This window comes from Pan paniscus, chromosome 11 (assembly GCF_029289425.2).
Source record: "Pan paniscus chromosome 11, NHGRI_mPanPan1-v2.0_pri, whole genome shotgun sequence".
NCBI lineage: Eukaryota > Metazoa > Chordata > Mammalia > Primates > Hominidae > Pan > Pan paniscus.
Window position 1 is genome coordinate 68,519,544 of NC_073260.2, and position 18,014 is coordinate 68,537,557.

The 18,014-nt window shown below is 43.8% G+C and overlaps 1 protein-coding gene across 1 annotated transcript in view; it reads left to right on the forward strand.

Moving 5' to 3' along the window:
• Positions 1-11,244: 11,244 nt before the first annotated feature.
• Positions 11,245-18,014, forward strand: part of ENTREP1 (endosomal transmembrane epsin interactor 1) — a 70,451-nt gene continuing 63,681 nt past the window's right edge. The window contains exon 1 of the mRNA XM_034967609.3: positions 11,245-15,537. Coding sequence (XP_034823500.1) covers positions 15,124-15,537 — 414 coding nt within the window. The 5' untranslated portion in view covers positions 11,245-15,123. The remainder of the gene's footprint in view (positions 15,538-18,014) is intronic.

Here is an 18,014-nt window from a genome sequence, read left to right on the forward strand (position 1 = left end):
TACTTTCTGTTTCTATGAATTTGACTACTCTAGGTATCACATATAAGTAGAATCATACAATATTTGTCCTTTTGTGACTGGCTTATTTCACTTAGTATAAGGACTTCATCTATGTTGTAGCATATGTCAGAATTCTCTTTCTGCAATCAATAGGCCTTTTTTTCTTTTTTGGGGGTCTTACTCTCCCACCCAGGCTGGAGTGCAGTGGCACAATCTTGGCCCACTGCAATCTTCACCTCCCAGGCTCAAGTGATTCTCTCATCTCAGCCTTCCCGAGTAGCTGGGACTACAGGCAGATCCACAATGGCCAGCTAATTTTTTGTATTTTTTGTAGAGACAGGGTTTGGCCATGTTGCCGAGGCTGGTCTCAAACTCCTGAGCTCAAGTGATCCACCCACCTTGGCTTCCCAGACTGCTGGGATTACAGATGTGAGCCACCGTGCCTGGTCTCAATAGGTCTTTTAAGACTCTGAAGAGACTCCATAATATTTGCCCTTCTTATCTGTGACTATTAACAGTTTTTCTTTCTGCAGAATTTCTCAAGACTAATCATTATTAACAACTTGGTGACATTGACTACAATGCACCTCCTCCTCTGTGAGCTGAGGTCTTCCTGCTATACAACAATACCTGAATTTATTATGATGTCTGAGAATACTGAAATGTTTTTGTGGCCAGAGGCATAAATCCAAATCAAAGTAGATAGCAAGGAAGAATTTGTTGGAAAGATACTGAGATATTCAATGTAATTAAAGGAAGAATTGAACAACTTGACTGCAGGAAGTGTGATGTGCAGCTGGAACAGCTGGAACCAGGACTTGAAGGCCACCAGAACACACACACCTTCTCTCTCTCAATCTCTTTTTCTCTTTCTCTGAGTCTTACCTCTATTTCTCTCTGCCCGTCAGCTTCATTCTCCATACAGAGTGGATTCCTCCACACAGCCCAAGAAAAAGCCAGAGACAGCTTGCAAGACCTTAGACTGCAAGGTCTCACTACCAGAGAAAACCAACCCTTTTTCCCAGAGTCAATTTGAAGAATTCGAAGCAAGGACTCTGATTGGCCAGCTAGGGTCATGAGCCCTTCTGAATTGTTGAGCTTTATGGTAACTTTGAGGGAGGGTTTTACTTGCAGAAAAGACTCTTCAGAAGTTTACTTTTGGTTGAAGCACATTGTTTGCAATTTATTATTGCTCTAGTTCTTACAGAACTTTACATTCTATTTATTAATGTAGCAATTGTTAACAGTCCCTTTTTAAGGAACATTTAAATATTGTTTGGTCTGTTTAAAGACTCAGTTAATCAAACTGCTTCAATACTTCAAACATAATCAATTTGATATATTTTACATTATTCTTAAATATTTTAATTGCTCAATAAAACAAAAAAATCTTCCTGAGCACTTAAATAGCTAGTATAAATACAATAAATCAACCTTGTAAATAAGGGGAATCTGAAGTTCTCTTAGATGTTCTAATACTATGAATGAACTTGGTAGGATTTCAACATAGTACCATAAGTCTAACTTCATAATTCAATTGTATTTTTAAATCAGAATTAAAAGACTGTCATACTACTAGGTTAAACTCTCATCAATATTACAAACACAAACGATTCCAAATATATAGGGTCTTTCCAAACACCAAAATGTTAATATCATGGTTTTGATTCCCTTGAACTTTTTAATACCTAATTTTTAATAGTCCCAAAATTAAAACCTGTATCCAGTAAGGAATACTAGTAGAACTCCAGGGATCTCAGAAGACTTGATTCTAAATTTTCCTAGGGTTAAAAGATGTTCACCCACCAATGTAATTTTATTTATCCTAAGATGTACCTTATTTTTCTCTCACATTTTTATACCTCTGAAATAGGGATGTATCTTATACTCAATGGCACCTCACAGTTAATTGGCACCAGTTAGTCTTTCTTAGTGATACCCCAAATAATGGTGTCTTAAATTAGATGAGATATGTTACCAATTCAGTTAAGGAGTGTATTAGTCTGTTCTCAGAGTGCTATAAAGAACTACCCAAGACTGGGTAATTTATAAAGAAAAGAGGTTTAATTGACTCACAATTCCACAGGCTGTACAGCAGGCATGGCTGGGAAGGCCTGTGGAAATTTACAATTGTATTGAAAGGGTGAAGGGGAAGCAAGCCCATCTTTGCATGGCAGTAGGAGAGAGAGAGAGAGAGAGAGAGAGAAGGGGGAAGTGCTACACAGTCAGATGAGAACTTATTCACTATCACAAGAACAGTAAGGAGGAAATCCACCCCCAGGATCCAATCACCTCCCACCAGACCCTTCCTCCAATACTGAAGATGAATCTCATAATTCATCATGAGATTTGGGTGGTGATACAGAGCCAAACCATATCATTCCCTCCCATACCCTCCCAAATTTTGTGTCCTTCTCACATTTCAAAACACAATCATGCCTTTCCAAGAATCCCCCAAATCTTAACTCATACCAGTTTTAACTCAAAATTCCAAGTTCAAAGTCTCATTTGAGACAAGGCAAGTCCCTTCCACCGATGAGCCTGTAAAATCAAGAGCAAGTTAGTTACTTCCAAGATGCAATGGGGGTACAGGCATTGAGTAAATGCTCCTGCTCCAAAAGGGAGAAACCAGCCAAAACAAAGGGTCTGCAGGCTCCATGCAAGTCCATGTCTCACATCCAGGGCATGCTGATGCAAAGGTTGGGCTCCCAAGGCCTTGAGCAGCTCTGCCCCTGTGGCTTTACAAGGTAAAGCCCCCATGGCTGCTTTCATGAGCTGGCATTGAGTGTCTTTGGCTTTTCCAGGGGCATGTTGCAAGCTGTTGGTGGATCGACCATTCTGAGGTCTGGAGGATGGTGTGCCTCTTCTCACGGCTCCAATAGGCAGTGCCCCAGTGGGGACTCTGTGTGGGGGCTCCAACCCAACATTTGCCCTCTGCACTGACCTAGTAGAGGTTCGTCATGAGGGCTCCACCCCTGCAGCAGACTCCTGCCTCGACATCCAGGCATTTTTATACATCCTCTGAAATCTAGGTGGAGGTTTTCAAACCTCAACTCTTGCCTTCTGTGCATCTGTAGCTCCAACACCATGTGGAAGCCACCAAGGCTTGGGGCTTGCACCCTCTGAAGCAATGGCCTGAGCTGTACCTTGGCCCTTTTAGTCATGGCTGGAGCTGGAGTGGCTGGGATGCAGGGCACCATGTCCCAAGATTGTACAAAGCAGCTGGGCCCTGGGCCTGACCCATGAAACCATTTTTCCCTCCTAGGCCCCCAGGCCTGTGATGGGAGGGGCTGTTGCAAAGGTCTCTTAAATGCCCTGGAGGCCTTTTCCCCATTGTCTTGGCCATTAACATTTGGCTCTTCTTTACTGATGCAAATTTCTGCAGCCTTGAATTCCTCCCCAGGAAATGGATTTTTCTTTTCTCCTCCATGGTTAGGCTGCAAATTTTCCAAACTTTTATGCTCTGCTTCCCTTTTAAATATAAGTTCTAGTTTCAGGTCATTTCTTTGTTTATGCAAATGAGCATAGGCTTTTAGAAGCAGCCAGGCAACATCATAACTACTTCGTTGCTTAGAAATTTATCCTACCAGATATGCTAAATCATCTCTCTCAACTTCAAAGTTCCACAGATTTCTACAGCAAAGGCACAATGCCACCAGTCTCTTCACTAAAGCACAGCAAGAGTGACCTTTACTCCAACTCACAATAAGTTCCTCATCTCCATCTGAGACCACCTCAGCCTGGACTTTACTGTCTATGTCACTATCAGCATTTTGATCATAACCATTCAACAAGTCTCTAGGAAGTTCCAAACTTTCCCTTATCTTCCTGTCTTCTTCTAATCCCTCCAAACTGTTCTAACCTCTGCCCATTTACCCAGTTCCAAAGTCACTTCCACATTTTCAGGTATCTTTACTGCAATGTCCCACTTCTCTGGTACCAATTTTCTGTATTAGTCTGTTCTGACATTGCTATAAGGAACTACCTGAAACTGGGTAATTTATAAAGAAAAGAGGTTTAATTGACTCACAGTTCTACAGACTATACAGGAGGCATAGCTGGGGAGGTCTCAGGAAACCTACAATCATGTTGGAAAGGGGAAGGGGAAGCAAGCCCATCTTCACATGGTGGCAGGAGAGAGAGAGAGAAAGAGAGTAGGGGGAAGAAGTGTTACACACTTTTAAACAACCACATCTCCTGAGAACTCACTCACGATCACAAGAACAGCAAGGAGGAAATCCACCCCCATGATCCAGTCACCTCCCACCAGGCCCCTCCTCCAATACTGAAGATCACAATTCAACATGAGATTTTCGTGGGGACAAAAAGCCAAACCATATCAAGTGGGATTACTTAAATCTGGAAATAAAGGCTGAATCTGGAAATAAAGAGTGTGAGACCTGGAGCTATAGACATCCAGGCATTGACACCATGGAACTGTTGATGTTGGCTTCTTTGGTGTCTGTGATAGGGTTCAAAACTTAAAAAAAGAAATGTGAGTTGGGTAGACAACTAGCTAGATTCAGTTTATCCAAATACTTGAGTCACTGCTTACTCATGAAATCTACAAATCCCACTCAAGAGGTCACTTGATTGGTTTTGCCCTTGCGTGGCTTTTTTTGTTTTGTTTTGTTTTGTTTTGAGACATCCTGTTGCCCAGGCTGGAGTGCAGTTGTGTATTCATAGTTCACTGCAGCCTCAAACTCCTGGGCTTAATTGATCCTCCTGCCTCAGCCTCCTAAATAGCTAGTACTACAGGCACAAGCCACCATGCCCATCTAATTTAAGAAAATTTTTTTTCTTAAAAATTTTTCCTTAAAAATTTTTTTAGCCTGTGTTGCCCAGGCTAGTCTCTAACTTCTGGTCCCAAAGGATCCTCCTGCCTCCGTGACGTTTATGTAAAATGAAAGTCATATCCAACTTTGAAATTGTTAGAAACCTATGATACCTAAACGTGCTTTTTATTTAACTTTAAAATTATTTGAATTTGATGGATTCTTCTATTCATGCACGTTTTGGATATTTGGTGTTATCCTACTTTTTTCCCCAGGCATAAGTCATATATTTGAAGCTATGATAATTATTCTTCTTTCAAATATTTGTCATTGCTTAGCTAAAAAGCCTAGAAAAATATTTAAAGTGGTGATAACAGACATTCTAAACTTCTAAATTTAATGAAAACTGTTTTACATGCTCTTGAAGATGTTGAGATCAACAATAACATTAAGAAATTATGTCATTTGTTTTATTAAGATATTTTTTAAAAAATCAAGAATACATTTTGAACAGCTTTATTGAGATATAATTCACATAGTATACAACTGACCCATTTAAAGTCTACCAGTCAATGGTTTTTAGTGTATTCACAGATACTCGCAACCATCACCGTAGTCAATTTTAGAACATTTTAATCATGTGAGAAGAAACCCTATACCCTTTACCTATATCCTGTTCCCCCCAGTCCTAAGTAACCAGTAGTATACTTTCTGTCTCTATAAAATTCACTTTTTCTGGACATTTCATATAAATGGAATCATATAATATGTGGTCTTTTCATGACTGGCTGTTTTCATTGAGAGGAATGGATGTTAAATTTGATTAAAAAACTTTCTAGGAAATATGAAGAGAGATGTCCCACATTTTGATTTGAACTTCTCTCACAGATTTACTCGATTTGAGTTCACAATGATGAGGTCATTGTGTTGGCACAAACCAACCTCTTATGGCCCACAAGAGAGATGCTAACAGGCCTTCTTGGGTCAGGTGCCTGCCCCAGATCCAATCTCTAGACAGAGAGGCAAAGTCAGTCAGGAACATGGTAGCCCTGACCAGGGCATGGTTGGGGCAGAGCAAAGAGTAATCCCAGGAAAGGGACAAACAGACAGAATTGAAGATGTCTTCTTTAATTAAGCCATTCAAGGGCCCTCTGCCGTGCTTTCCTGAATCATGATGAAATTACAAGCAAAATATTGCTGTGATATATAGGGAAAGGGACTGAATTAAAAGTCAGAAAGCCTAGGTTTTTGCTTTGGTTTTGCAGTTTGACTTTAAGAAAGTCACTTTGTCACACTTTTAATCCCAGCAACTTGGGAGGCCAGGGTGGGTGGATCACTTGATCCCAGGAGTTGGGGACCAGCCTGGGTGACATGGCAAAACCTCATCTCTACAAGAAAAATGCAAAAATTAGCCTGGCATGGTGGCATGCATGTGCCTTTAGCCCCACCTACTTGGGAGGCTGAGGTGGGAGGATTGCTTGAGCCCTAGGAAGTTGAGGCTGCAGTGAGCCATGATCACGCCACTGCACTCCAGCTGGACAACAGAGCAAGACCCTGTCTTAAAAAACAAAAAAGTTGCTTTGTATCTCTGAACCTCAAGTTCTTCACCTTTACATGGGTAAAAATTAACTGCCTGCCATGGTTGTTGCTGGTGTTAGATGAGATAATGTGCCTGAAGTCGCATAAGACATTAACATTAGAAGACATTAAGTGTCCAGTACCTATCTTCTCTCTCCCTCTGATTCTTTAATGCCCTCCATGGTTTCTCCACAGGCCACTGCTCTCTGGAGCGGTTTCAGATTTAACTCTTGGTTAAGTCCACTCAGCATTTCTACCCTTCCACTTTGTGCTGCCATTGGGGTCTCTGTTTACAAGGTCTATGGTTAATGGCCTTATTTTAAAATTCAATTCCTCAGGATCTTCAGAGGTTTTCCCCAGACTGCATCCACCCACCACTTCCAAGTAGCTGAAAACCATGCACCACTCCCCGCCCCGCCCCCACCCCTACCTTAAGCCTCCACTCACCCTCCCCATCCCAGCAAACATGGTTTGATTGGTAGTTACATTGGTCTCCTCAGAGGTCTTTCATAGTCAGGCTTATCCTTAGTTATATCCTAAGCTGCAAAGCCCTGAGTTGAGGAGAGGACATGGTCCCTGCTCTCTGGGGTTAGAGTTCTGAGGCTGGCAGGTAACATAGCCTCTGTGAATGGGACACCTGATATTCCAGTGGCAGGTAGCCTGACACCAGGGCTTTGGGGCCCTGAGTTCCCTTTCAGCTTCACTTACACACACACACACACACACACACACACAAACATTTTTCTTTGTATTTATGGCGATGATTCATAATCAGGATATTCCTATTCAAAGAAGACCAAGGAATCATTGAATGACGTCAAGAAGAGAGCAAAGATCTATATATTCCTGGCATTTAGAAGTATATGTTGCAGCTGGAGAGACCTTGGATATAAGCCAGGATAAACTCCTCCTTACCCTCCCCCCACCACACTCCCATTGATGGAAAAAACTGAAGCCTAGACAGGTGATGTGACTAGCCTAAGATCTCTCGATAAGAAAAAAGGCAAAGACCATCCATTTATTTATTCATTCAGTAAAAGTTTATTGATTCGTATTTATCAGACACAACCCTATGAGATGAGAATATCAGGTTATTCAGCACAAAGTGCCTGCCCTCATGGAGCTTACATTTGTCATACTGTCACGAGACTGTGATAAACAATGTAATGTCAGATGGTGATACGTACTAGGAAGAAAGCCAGAATAAAGGGATAGGGAGGAAAGAAGGAGGAGAAGTGACAAATTTGACAAGGTCAGAAAATGTTTTTCTATGAAGTAAATGGAGTGAGGGGACATATCTGGGAAAAGAGCACTCCAGATAGAGAAAACAGCTGATACAAAGGCCCTGGTGCAGCAACAGAACCAATCTGACCAAGAGGTCTCGATTTTCCATGTAGAGCTCCTTCATCAAACCACATGCTCTCTAAGTCATCACTGTGGCCCAAGGGGCATCACACCACATGCAGTGTCTAGGTTTGACAGTGACTGTGAGAGCCCAGAAGGCACCATGCTGCCCAGATTGGAACAAAGCTGTGTCCCCTACATATGTGACATTGACTCAGAACCTTAGCATAGTGAAATAGAAACAGCTCTGACTCAGAGATCCAGAGACCTGAGGCCTTGGTCTCTGGGGGGCCTTGTGGGGATATCAAGGAAGACTTCTTGAGAAAAATGAGCTCAGTCTGTAACCCAGGGATGAGTAAGAGTGCCCTGGGGAAATGTGTGTATAGGTATTGGGGACTGAGGGGTTAGGCACAGAACAATGTTCTTAACAGATGAAACAGTAAGTTTAAATGCCCCAAAGAAAAAAGGCACCTGATACAAAAGACTGATCTGTGTCAGGATGCCAATTTATTAAGTGAGAACAAGGTGAAAGGCTTTCTAATGCACAGAACTCACATCTGCTACCAAGAGCAGCCCATTTCTTGTGTTAGAATGGCTGGGAGGGTGATTTTGTATCAGAAAATCGCTTGGAAAGTGTATTAGTCTATTCTTGCATTGCTATAAAGAACTACCTGAGACTGGGTAATTTATAAAGAAAAGAGGTTTAATTGGCCCATGGTTCTGCAGACTCTACAGGAAGCATGGATGTGGAGGCCTCAGGAAACTTTCAATCATGGCAGAAGATGAAGGAGAAGCAGCTGGTCTTACATGGCCAGGGTAGGAGAAAGAGAAGGGGGAGGTGCTACACAATTTTAAACAACCAGATCTCATGAGAACACACTCATTATCATGAGAAGGGCAAGGGGGAAGACTGCCCCATGATCAAATCATCTCCCACCAGGTCCTTCCTCTGACACTGGGGATCACAATTTGACATGAGATTTGGGTGAGGACACAAGTCCAAACCATACCAGAGAGAAATCTTGTTTTTCTGCTATTCCAGGGACTGTTGAGAAAGGCAGATAGAAACTGTGGGTGCAAGAAACACGAAGGTGAATAAGTTTCCCTCTGTTCCTTTCTCTTCTTTTCTGCCCTAATTAAAACAAAGACCTATTTGATAGAGCTGTTGCATTAGAATAATGTACACAAAGTCTGAATACAGTAGGCAATCAAAATCAGTAGCGAGGATTAGCAGGAGACCTAGGCTGTTCCTACATCCTCAGCTTCACTTCCCTCAGTTCTCATTTCCTTTCCTAGGAATAACCACTACCAGGCCAGTTAAGAGCAGTTATGCCCTCTCCTCTTAGGTGTCATCCCACCTCTCTCTCCCTGGGTGACTTTGTGGCCTTCAGCAGGATAATGACCAAGATATTTTAAATTTAGCAAATCTGTACATTTCCCACAGTTAAAGCTTGTCAATCTTAAAAAAGCCTAGCATATAGGGACATCCACAGCTCAGTCTATATGGGCTGTGTGGAACCCAAGCAAAGTCCTTCTTATTGTCTTTCCTCCAGCTTGACTGGCAGGATATCTTTGGGGGGCCTGAGGTCCTCTCTTTCATGAGTAGTTGCCAGGAAGAAGAATACACACACACACACAAACACACACACAAACACATGGAGGTACTAGAAACCCCTATCTGGAAGAGGAGTATTGGTCTCTGAGACATGGCTTTAGAGGACTGTGCATCTCAAACCTTAGGGGAGATGTTGCCAATACATCTGTATAGACCTCATCCCATTGCAGACCTTATACATCAGGGTAACTGCAACTGGAGGCTTAGACTTTGTATACAGTTTTTGAAGCTTCCCTGGTGAGTCTGACAAGCACCTTAGACAAAGAGCTCCTTCGTTGGGAAATGGGTGGCTCTGTTCACATTATTACAAGACAACCTCTGTCGTTAACATACAGCTGTCTCCTAAACATCTGTTTCGGGGGTCTGTGCTTCACATTTGATTAACTAAAAGGCCTGTTCAACAGATTTCTCCAGAACAAAGAAACAGCCTCTGTTGGTGAATTACAGCTTTGACTTCTACAGAAACTTGAAACTGCAGGAAGCTCTGATATAAGGTTACCCATAGATACACACACACTCACATATTTGTAGGACACACTTTATTTTATATATATATATGTGTGTGTGTATATATATGTATGTGTATGTGTGTGTGTGTGTGTATATATATGTATAGCTTATCTACTCTAGAAATTGATCAGCCATTAATAATTTTTAAAGCAGCTGGCTTGAATTATCTTTTGTGGGATTTGCATGATAAGAAGTTTTCAGTATTTAATTTGAACAATGAGAAAAATATGGCTACAGCTCATCTGTTTGACAAATAAATCTGTCTTGGGGCCAGAGGCATTAGGAATTCTTAACAACCAGTCTGCACCATTATTTCAGAAAAACCTAGTGCCTGATTTGCCCAGCTCTGCTCAGGGTTTCTTTCTTTCTTTCTTTTATTCTTCCTCTCTCTCTTAATTAAAAAGAGCCTCACACAGCCCTTTCTCTGCAAAGTGAAATGTTATAATTGCTCTTACCACTCATCGATTTCCTCAGGGAAAAACCTAGGACCATGGAACCTGAGGCCTTAAAGTTTAAAATAGTGAGTTTCGGGTTTTGTCGGGGAATTTTGAGTCTATAAATTTATTCCACCCCCAAATTTACCTGCTTTTCTTAGTCCTTGTTCTCTTGCTGGTCATCTGAGAAATCATGGCGATGAGAATAGCTGAATTTCAAAATCGCAGGCCTGGGGGTATCCAAATCATTGCATAGCCCAACCTCAGGCAGATGATACTCACAAACCCGTATCTTACAGATGAAGCAGTTGAGGCCAAGAAGCTCCTGACTGGGTCAAGGGCACAGAGTGGAGGAGGGGCTAGAACCCAGCGACTCGTTTCTCCTACGGTACCTTTCCCATTAGAATCCAGTAGTCTAACTCCTTCTGTGCATAAAGATCACCTGTACAGTGAAGCTCCGCTGGGGGCCAGCAAAGCCCTCCCACCAACATATTTGCATGTATGTTTGCTTTCAAGTCAAATCCTCTACCTTCCTCTTCCATATAAGCATTTCCATATAAAAATTCTGGAGTCTAAATAGTACCATCTACTAATGTTTCTTTGCATTTGTTACAATGCAGGTTCCAGGCCTTCAGTCCAGAGTATCTGATCCCGCAGGTGTGGGGAGAAGTGAATGAACTTGACATTCCCCTTCCCCGCCCTGGCGTGATCCTGTGGTCTTTGGAGCACACTTTGAGAAGCTGCTCCAGCCAGCATATTAACTGAGACTTCTAGAATCCACTATGCCTTAATTCAGAGAAGCACTTCCTTTTTTGTAAAATATAAGACCTGGAGGATCTTGCCAGGGAACAGGTTTTAAAGAAAGAGTTTCTTCAGCAGCTCTGACTCCGATGTGGAACAGCCTCTTTTAATTAGCTGACAGATGGGGGTCTTCTGAGAAGTGTGGAAGGAACTGAGGAGTTTATTTAAAGGGTCCTTGGGAGGCTGAGGTGGGCGGATCACGAGGTTAGGAGTTCGAGACCAGCCTGCCCAACATGGTGAAACCCTGTTGCTACTACAAATACAAATACAAAAATTAGCCAAGTGTGGTGGTGTGCACCTGTAATCCCAGCTATTCAGGAGGCTGAGGCAGAAGAATCGCTTGAGCCTGGGAGGTGGAGGTTGCGGTGAGCTGAGATCAAGTCACTGCACTCCAGCCTGGGCAACAGAGCGAGACTCTGTCTCAAAAAAGAAAAAAAAAAAAGGTGTCCAAGAAACCTGGGCAAAGAGCCTGAACTCCTCAGTGGAGGAGGCTCCTAGTGCAAGGAGTGGAAAATGAGGGACAGGGAGGGGAAGCATTGGTAGAAGGTGTACGGAACCTTCTTGGAGTTGAGCTTTGATCTTGAGGAAAACTGGCAGCTGGGTTCCACCAAAGAACACACTCCAGCTATTGTTTCCTTGAACTTTGGCCTACATTAATGAAGAATCTGGGGCAAATTTTTCACAGGTTCTTCCACACTTTATTTATTTTTAAATTTTTTGATAATAACTTTATTGAGATATAATTCACATACCGTACATACAATTCACCCATTAAAGTGTACAATTCACTGGTTTTTAGTACAGTCACAGAGTTGTACAATCATCAGTACAATCAATTTTAGAACATTTTCACCACCTTAAAAAGAACCCACATATCCTTTAGCCATCATCCCCCTGCAATCTCCCCATTTCCCCAGCCCTAAGCAGCCGGTAAGCTACTTTCTGTCTCTACAAATTTCTCTATTCTAGACCATTTAGATAAATGGAATCATATCATATGTGGTCATTTGTGACTGGCTTTTTTCACTTAGCATAATGTCTAAAAAATTTTTAATTATTGTGGATACATAATAGTTGTACATATTATGGGGTACATATGATATTTTGAAACTTAGTATAATGTTTTTAAGGTTTCTACATGTAGCATAGATGAGCACCTCATTCCTTTTTACTGACAAATATACTCCACTGGCTGCATATTCCATGTTTTGTTAATCCATTCATCCAGTTGATTGACACTTGGATTGCTTCCACCTTTTGGCTGTTGTGAATAATGCTGCTACTTGTGCACTGGTTTTTGTGTGAATATGTTCATTTCTTTTGGGTATATACCTAGGAGTGGAATAAGTGGGTCAAATGACAACAAACACTATACTTGACTTCCTGAGAAATTGCCAGACTGTTTTCAAAGTCTTCAGTTTTTTTTTTATTAAGACAAACGGAAATCAATGGCTCTGAATTATCCTATAAGAGCTTAGTTACATACAGGTTGTTCAGGTCTAACTAAAGATTTAATGTAAGCAGGGTTTGGGAGATGCAAAGAATCAAGCTTGGTTTACAAAAATACCAAGCCCAAATACTTGATATTTTTATTGGCATAATTTTAAAGGTTGGGGTAGTGTTACATGGATTTGTGTTTATAACCAGAAAAAGAAACTCAGTTATAAATGTGGCCAACAACAACAACAAATGACTATACAACAACCCTTAATTAGTAGCTTTGGAAAAGTTTTAGTCACCTTATAAAATGAGTAAAGCCTTTAAGATGATAAAATCATCCATGGATTTCAATTATTTTTGCTATCATCTGTTTCTGCATGGGGAAAAAGGCTTTAAAAATTTTAAGAATAAAGTATTTGGAAATACTTTACAGTATTTAAGTATATAATATACACAGAGATGCACACAAATCATAACTGTAACTCCATGAATTTTCACAAAATGAACCTTACTCATGTAATTAGTACCCACATCAAGAAAGAAATAGTCACCAGCACCCGTTGAAACCCTCTTTCCAGTCATAATCATGTCCCTCCTCAAGGACCAGTGGATATCCTGACTTCTAACAGCAACATTCTTAGACACAAATAATACATTTTTAATAGTTAAGTTTCAGGTGTCAAGAACTGGCCAATGAAATAGATTTGTTTAGCTGAGAGAATTTCTTAAGACTCAGTCAGACTTACTATATTGCATGGTGTAATACATTGTTAAAAATTAAATACTGTTAAGCTTGTATATAAAATAGAGTATAACCTCAGCCCCAAGAAGCTTTTCATTTAACATCAGCAGCAATTTAAGCGCATATACTGTATGGCATTTTTAAAAACTGCATGAGGCCGGGCACGGTGGCTCACGCCTGTAATCCCAGCACTTTGGGAGGCCGAGGCGGGCGGATCACGAGGTCAGGAGATCCAGACCATCCTGGCCAACATGGTGAAACCCCGTCCCTATTAAAAAATGTAAAAATTAGCTGGGTGTGGTGGCGGGCGCCTGTAGTCCCAGCTACTCTGGAGGCTGAGGCAGGAGAATCGCTTGAACCCGGGAGGCGGAGGTTGCAGTGAGCCGAGATCACGCCACTGCACTCCAGCCTGGGCAACAGAGCGAGACACCATCTCAAACAAAACAAAACAAAACAAAAAAACCCTGCATGAATCAACAGACTTTAAACACTTATTTTGAAAGACATCTCCCTTTTCGTCCAGAATTTGAATTTATTCATGGGAGCAGTCTGTAAAGGAAGTCCTAGGCACCATTAATGACATGTGCTTTAATAATTTAAGAAGTGTATATGTAAACTTGGGCACATTGACAGTATATTACATTGGGTTAAAGTGTAACGACCAATATAAATCCAGCTTCCACAAGCAGAGCATAAAAACTGACACATACTTTTCTTGGTTTATTGGGTAGGAGGATGTTAAATACCTTACGGTAAGATAAGCTTTCTAATACTGGAACTGACTAACTGCAAAGAACACTGCTCTGGTTCTTATCAGGAAAAAAAGTCCATTATAATCATTTTAGGCACGAAACTTTCTACGCATTAGAATTCTTCCGAGGTGAAAAGTATATTATTAAGGGAATTCATTTTGCAAAGAGGAATCTTTTTTTTTTTTTCTCTAAAGATTTTTCATAAATTACCAGAGTAGTTTAGGATTTTATTAGGATATTTCCTCGGAAGTTTGGGGGTTCCGTGTTCTATCAGGTGATGCCTAATAGATGCCTGATATAGCTCATAAGTCAACGAGAGGACAGAGCGTTACTCTTGCCATGCGCTCCGGGCTGCCCCGGGTACTTTCTTTACGGATGCTGGATGCTTCCAAGGTAACCCAGTCCTTTCATTCCCGCTCCTACCGAGATGCCGGGAAAGCACTCCCGCGCCGGTGCGGGGTAGGCAGGTCCTGCGCCCTGTGAGCGGTAACTGCGCTCGGCGTCGTCCTTCCCGAGGTCCTTGGCTTACACCTCTTCCCATCGAGTCGCCCCAAAGCCCCTCCTCCAGGCATCCCCCTCCTTGTGGGGGCAAAAGTTTAAGGGCGGGCTCCCTTCTCATTAAAGCGCGCCAGGGCCTCTCTCGTGGCTGGACAGAGAAGGCTCCTCGCTCTTCTCTAGCCCCAGCTCGGCGGGTGGGGACAGACGCTGAGACTCTCGGTGGCCGGCGCTGACGTGTCCTGGCCGTGAGGTGCCTCCCACCTCGAGGGACTTACTTAAATATTTGGGGCAGGGCACCCTCCCAGGACCCCAGGAAGCCGGCGCAGGTTCGGCGGGGACCCTGAGGCTGTGGCGCACTTGCCTCGGCACAGCGCGAGCACGGAGTGCGCGTGGGTGAGAGTGAGGGTGCGCCCAGGGCCAGCGGGAGGCGGACCCGCCAGGCGGCAGGTGGGTGCGGCCGGCTGGAGCCAGGGCAGCGGCAGCGGCGGCAGCAAGTGGTTGGGCCGTGCGCATTTCCTTCCCTCCCCCTCGGCCTCGGAGCCCGTCTGCAGTGCCCAGTGTGCTGCGCCTTCGGCTCGGCTCCACTCCGCGTCCTCTGCCCGCCGCAGCCGGCCGCACCCTTCCCCGTCCGTCCATGTCCCTGCCCGTGGTGCTCCCGGGCTCCTGCTGCCCCGTGGCTGGGCTTTCGGGTGGGCCGCAGGCCGGGGGCCCGGGCGCCGCTGCCGCCGCCGCTCAGGAGCCGCCGCTGCCCCCGCTGCGGCCGCGCTGGTCCCGGGGCGCGCTGCAGCCCCCGTCGCGGCCTCGCTGCGCGGCCACCGCTGCTGCCGGGGTGCTGGCCGCGCCGCCGGCGCTCTCCTCCCGCCGGGCAGCCGCCGCCGCTGCCGCCGCGGCCCCGGGCTCCGCGCTGCTGCCCGCCCGCCCGCTGCTGTCACTCGGGCTGCTTCAGCTGATCTTGGGCTGCTGCATGGTGGCGCTCAGCTTCGGGGCGCTGTCGCTGAGCAGCTCCCCGCAGGTGAAGAACTCGTGCCCGTTCTGGGCCGGCTCCTCGGTGAGTACCGCGCGCGCGCCCCGCTCGCCCGGTCATCCCGGTGATAGGGGGCTCTGGTCGTTCCTCTCCATTGCCCCTTTGTTGGCCTCCAGGGCTGCAGTTGGGGGAGCCTCACGCCACCTGAAGTTTTTGGAGGCTGGAGAAAAATGTTCCGCGACGGTCGAGTTCAGGGGTGAATTGGGTTGCACCTGGGTAGTGTCTGTTGCGCGCAGGCTGAAGAATTTTATTTTCCCTGTCAAGCTAATAGAATTAAACAAAGACACCCAGCTCTTTGGGAGATTGGAAGGACAGGGTGTGGGTGGCAGGAAAGTGGGAGGAAAATGATTAAACTTCTTTTGGTCATTGAGTATTTGCTGCACTGACAACGTCTGTGCTGGGAGGGCAGGGATTTTGATCATTTTTGTTCACTGATGTATCAAGAATGCCTGGCACATAGTAGGTGTATTTGTGAGATGGGACAGTTTGACTGGGGCACATCGCTTGTTTTATTCTGCATTAAGACACACGTAAATGTGAAATGTGTAGGGTGGCTCGACCCCCAGACGAGTTCAGGAGGTAATGAGGGGGTGTGTGTGAACTGGCGCTTGTACCTGGTCATTAAAGGAAGGCCTTAACCCCACTGGGTTCCTGGAGCCATGCAGGCTGCTGTGCAGAATTCAGTTTGTGAGAACTGGGACCTGTCATTATGGATGAGCTGGCCAAAGGTCCTGGAGCGCCCAGCAGCTAGCTAGAGATGTCTGCTCTACAGGACCCACTCCTCCCTCCTCCAACCGGGAACGCTGAGCCTGGGGCCAAAGAGTGCCCAACTTCAGAGAAAAGCTGCTGCCAGCCAGTATCTATGGACACCGGGTGGCCACTCCCCCCTGCCTCCTAACAATCTCACAATTTCCAAGGCATCCAACCCCTTGAAGTTTTCTGGGTGTTGAGAGACTTGGAAACACATCTTTGTGGAATGACTATGGAAGATGAGCACAGTAAATAACCTCTCTTTATATCTTTTTTTTTAATTTTTAATTTTTAAGGGACAGAGTTTCCCCATGTTGCCCAGGCTGGTTTCCAACTCCAGAGCTCAAGCGATCCTCCTGCCTCGGCCTCGCAAAGTGTGGGGATTAGAGGCATGAGCCACCACAGCCGGCCGTAAATAACCTTTCTATGAACTCACTGCGTAAATCTGAAAGTCTAGCAATGCTGCTAGTTTTTAGTAAGATGTATAATCAGTGTATGTCCTGAATGGTAAGAAAGGCTTTTGCAGTTTCACACATACTGCAATTCAAGACCAAATTGGAAAAAAAAAAGGACTCGAAGAACTAATTGAACCCAAAGTAATTGTTTGAATAAGAACATTAAGAACGTTAGGTTCCTTGAGACTCGCCTGAAATTGTATACTTCATCCAGTGTCAGTTTGCTTTCCTTTTGAAATACTTTCATGTTGAATGAACTTATTGGGGTACATGCTGGACTGTGGTGAGTGAAAGCCATGATTTGTGCCTCATGAAAAAATGCCACCCTGGTGGCTCTGCCTGTGGGCTCTGCCACTGGCTTCTGTGAGTGTTCAGGAAAACTACAGAAGGATGGATATTCCAGATGAGGTAGGAATTAGACCCTTTATGCCACCTATTCTGTTTGTCTGACTAAATCCAGCCAAATGGTGGGTGCATTTCATTTCTCTAAATACCACGGGCCAGTGATGATCTTGCATATATTTTTAGGAATTTGCTCTTTATAAAATCATAATCTATTGTCTTCTCAAACATAGCTAGTTTAGGATTCTTAAAAACTATTTTTTGTCTTCTAAAATTAAAAGCTGAAATCAGTTTACTATTGTGAATCATTTCAGAGGTAAATGCACTTAGATATCGGTCAAGCCACAGTTGAATTTGATGAAGTACCAAAAGAAAAGAAAAGAAAAGAAAAAAAAGGCCTTCCACCAGAAGGTGAAGGTTAATACTCCTGGTCTGCTGGCTGGGTATGTCCTTGTCTCCGGGTCTGGGCACACCAGAGGAGAGAAAGAAATCAGTGATTTGGAACTGACAAGTTCTCTGCTATATGTCTTTCCCCATTCTTCCCCATACTCTCCAAACCCAGGTCTATATGCAACTCTATAACTGTTGGCTATTCCTACTTTTTGTGACTTGTTCCTGAGACTGACCTCAGAATTTGCAAAGTGACAACAGAAGCAATAGATACTGTATTTATAGAACAATTAACTAAATACAAATTTAAGAGGATGGCTTTAGGCACCATGACTCTCTTGGTGCTTTAGGGGAAAAAAGCCTTGTATCACATGTTTTGAATTTATGCATGTGACAGAGGTTGTTTTTTAAAAACCTCGTGTTATGGAAAAGTTTACATTTATGCAGTATACGATGAACCCACATATACCTTTCACCCAGCTTCAACAATGGTTTCATCTGCACCCCCTTCCTGGGCTCTGCTGCTGGCCTTGTGTCTTCTGATAAACTTCAGAAGGATGAATA